The sequence below is a fragment of the Myxine glutinosa genome, chromosome 12, assembly GCF_964187855.1.
Source record: "Myxine glutinosa chromosome 12, kmMyxGlut1.1, whole genome shotgun sequence".
Classification (NCBI taxonomy): domain Eukaryota; kingdom Metazoa; phylum Chordata; class Myxini; order Myxiniformes; family Myxinidae; genus Myxine; species Myxine glutinosa.
The window spans coordinates 61810629-61813664 of NC_136272.1; the positions used below are offsets into that span (position 1 = coordinate 61810629).

At 43.8% G+C, this 3036-nt stretch overlaps 1 protein-coding gene across 1 annotated transcript in view; it reads right to left on the reverse strand.

Annotated features, from left to right (window-relative positions):
* Positions 1-1996: 1996 nt before the first annotated feature.
* Positions 1997-3036, reverse strand: part of LOC144888531 (uncharacterized) — a 35581-nt gene continuing 34541 nt past the window's right edge. Inside the window, exon 3 of the mRNA XM_078766865.1 lies at positions 1997-3036. This exon is cut by the window's right edge and continues 932 nt beyond it. Coding sequence (XP_078622991.1) covers positions 2440-3036 — 597 coding nt within the window. The 3' untranslated portion in view covers positions 1997-2439.

The window sequence follows — 3036 nt, forward strand, 5'->3', positions numbered from 1 at the left end:
AGTCTATAATATGCTTGAAGAACTTAATGATTTTCAGAATAAATACATTTTAAAATAACTTAAGCTTGTGTTCATTATTTACAAAAAGGCCTACCAGTCCCATTGGCTGTCTTTAATTTCTCTCTGGACGGCGCCACGGCAGATGAGGAGGACCGCAAGGCATGGGGACACAAAAACAACACCTCTGTATGTGCAATCCATGCTTTTCAAAAAAAAAAAAAGGAAAAAAAAAAAACCGCATCGCCGCATCAATTCTGGAAGTTTGGTCTGACCAGAGACCAGCAATATATTTTTTTCGGCCTTACCCAATGAGAGAAAAGACTGATGCGATCGGATGGAGAGGAAACCAAGAAAATAGGAAGAACAAAGCAATTTATTACAAATGTACAAGGAGAAGAGGAAACGAAAGAAATGTACAAGTTAGGAAGAGGAAGAAGAAGCACACAGGGCAGCCTTAAACAGTCTTATCTTATTCCCTGGACAAACGGGCCCGTCTCACATACAGACACTCACATGGGGACGGAGATGGTCGGTTGAGGGTCCGGCGATGGCGTCCACCTCGTCCGGTCCCCGACTCGTACCTAGCAGATGGATGAAGAACAGCAAGCAGGCTCCACGTGGCGTTGGCGCGAGCGGACAATTATAACGCGGGGCGAATGGTAGGGCTGGGCTCTGGCGGTTACACCGGCGGCTGCGTATGTAATCAGAATAGGCGCGAACAATGCGCGTTTCTCATACGAGTCCTTTCAGCTGCGCTCGCCCCCTCAAGTTCTTTGGTTCAACACTCCGGTTTGTAACTCAAGCCCTGTAACAATGCCAACGCTGCAGTCCTCCGGTAAGTCTTGTCAATACCACTTTTTCTCATAAGTCTTCTCAATGAGCTCTCTCCCAATAAGTCCTGTGTAAGGGCTTTGCGTTCGCGCTTTTATAACTCATACAGCGATTGCTCCGCCAGCCCAAAAGCCACGCCTATCAGGCGATTTTACCTCAGCCCTGGTTGGCTGGTCATCGCTTACCGGCCCCGCCCTGATGGTGGGTTGACGTGGCCGCACCTCCATTCCTGTGCTCCGCCTCCTTTCTCGGGCTTTACCTCGTGGCTTATGGCGGTGTTGAGCGAGCTCACGGGCAGCGAAGGCTGCGGCCAAGGAGCGTACCAAATTGGGAGGGGCCATGGGGAACAGACAGGAGGGCGCGCTTAATGGCGTCACTTGGAGAGGGAGGCTGGCAAAATGAATGGATGGGGGCCTACACCTTATTTGATTGACACAACGCAGATTCAACTATTGGAAACATGGCCTTATCTATACACATACTAATGAAATAACTGAAGTCCTATGGTGACCTACATGTTGTTTGTGGCCTACCTATGGGGTGCAACCTTTAACCCTTTAATGATGTCATATTTACAAGTGTGGGTTCTCAAAACCGCAACAATATGTATTGTGATGCCTATTAGTGCATTCGAATGATGGCCGTTATGTATTCTCCCTTAGATGCTGTTTGAGATTGATTCAGATTAAACCTGGATCAAGAAAGCGGTTGTGAGATTGATTTTACAACAAGGACCTCTATTTATTCCAAAACTCTTTACAAATTCAAGTTTCATGAAAAACATAGGCAGGAGTATTCTTCTGATAAACAATTTTACAACAAGGGTGATCTCCCCATATCACACATGGCAATGAAATGTAGACGACAGCAAAGATTGAGTAAAAATTGATGTTCAAACTGACATGAAAAGATGCAATCTGAGCATAACCAAAAATGGACAAGAAAAACAAATAAATCAGATAGAAAAGAAAATTCCGAAACACTGGTCACAATCAAAATATTCAAATGCTTTCTCCTTCCTGGTTCACTGAACACCTTGCCTCCTGCTGAGGATCGCTTTCAAGGGGGGCACGTACAACCCAGTATGGGTAATGATATGTAAATTTAACAAACCATTGTCAGCAAAATTCTTCCCACCGTCAGAGCACTTTTTATGCAAGCACTCCAGCATGGGTTGCACGTTGGAAGTTCAAGCTCCGTTTAGAAATAAAATCCTTGTCACAAATAGAACATTTGTAAGGACGCTCTCCTTGGTTGTTATCTCAATCGGCGGGTTTTAAGAGGTGGGAGGCAGTTCTCCCGGAACTCAAAATCTCCACCTCCTTTTTCGGGAAAGGATTATTATTCATGAACCAGTTTGTGAAACTTCATTCTCATAGCTTTATCCAAGGGCTCATTTTAGAATCCTCACTGAACCTCTGACAGCCTCCACCTGTCGTTTGTTTGCTGTGATATGCCCCGGAATGCTTTTTAAGTGCTCAGTTGGGGTTTTCTTGATCATCCGGATTCCCTGTTGCTCTGACTATCATTGGTACAATTTCAGGTTTCTTCAATTTCGAAATCCTCTTAACCTCATTTTTCATATCCTGGTATTTCAGATTTCAGCGCTCATGTATGGATCCTCATATGCATTTTCAAATTTACTTTGTGAGAGAAGCCTTTATCACATAACGAGCATTTGTGGGGTCGCTCTCCTGTATGGATACTCATATGTAATTTCAAACCGCCTTTTCCAGAGAAACCTTTATCACATATCGAGCATTTGTGAGGTCGCTCTCCTGCATGGATCTTCATATGTCTATTCAAATTGCTTTTTGTCAAGAAACCTTTATCACATATCGAGCATTTGTGGGGTCGCTCTCCTGTATGGATCATCATGTGTAATTTCAAACCGCCTTTTCCAGAAAAACCTTTATCACATATCGAGCATTTGAGTGGTCGCTCTCCTGCATGGATCTTCATATGTCTATTCAAATTGCTTTTTGTGAAGAAACCTTTATCACATATCGAGCATTTGTGCGGTCGCTCTCCTGTATGGATCCTCATATGTAATTTCAAATGGCCTTTTTGAGACAAACCTTTATCACATATCGAGCATTTGTAAGGTCGCCCTCCTGTATGGATCCACATATGTGATTTCAAATGGCCTTTTTGAGAGAAATTTTTATCACATATCGAGCATTTGTAAGGTCGCTCTCCTGTATG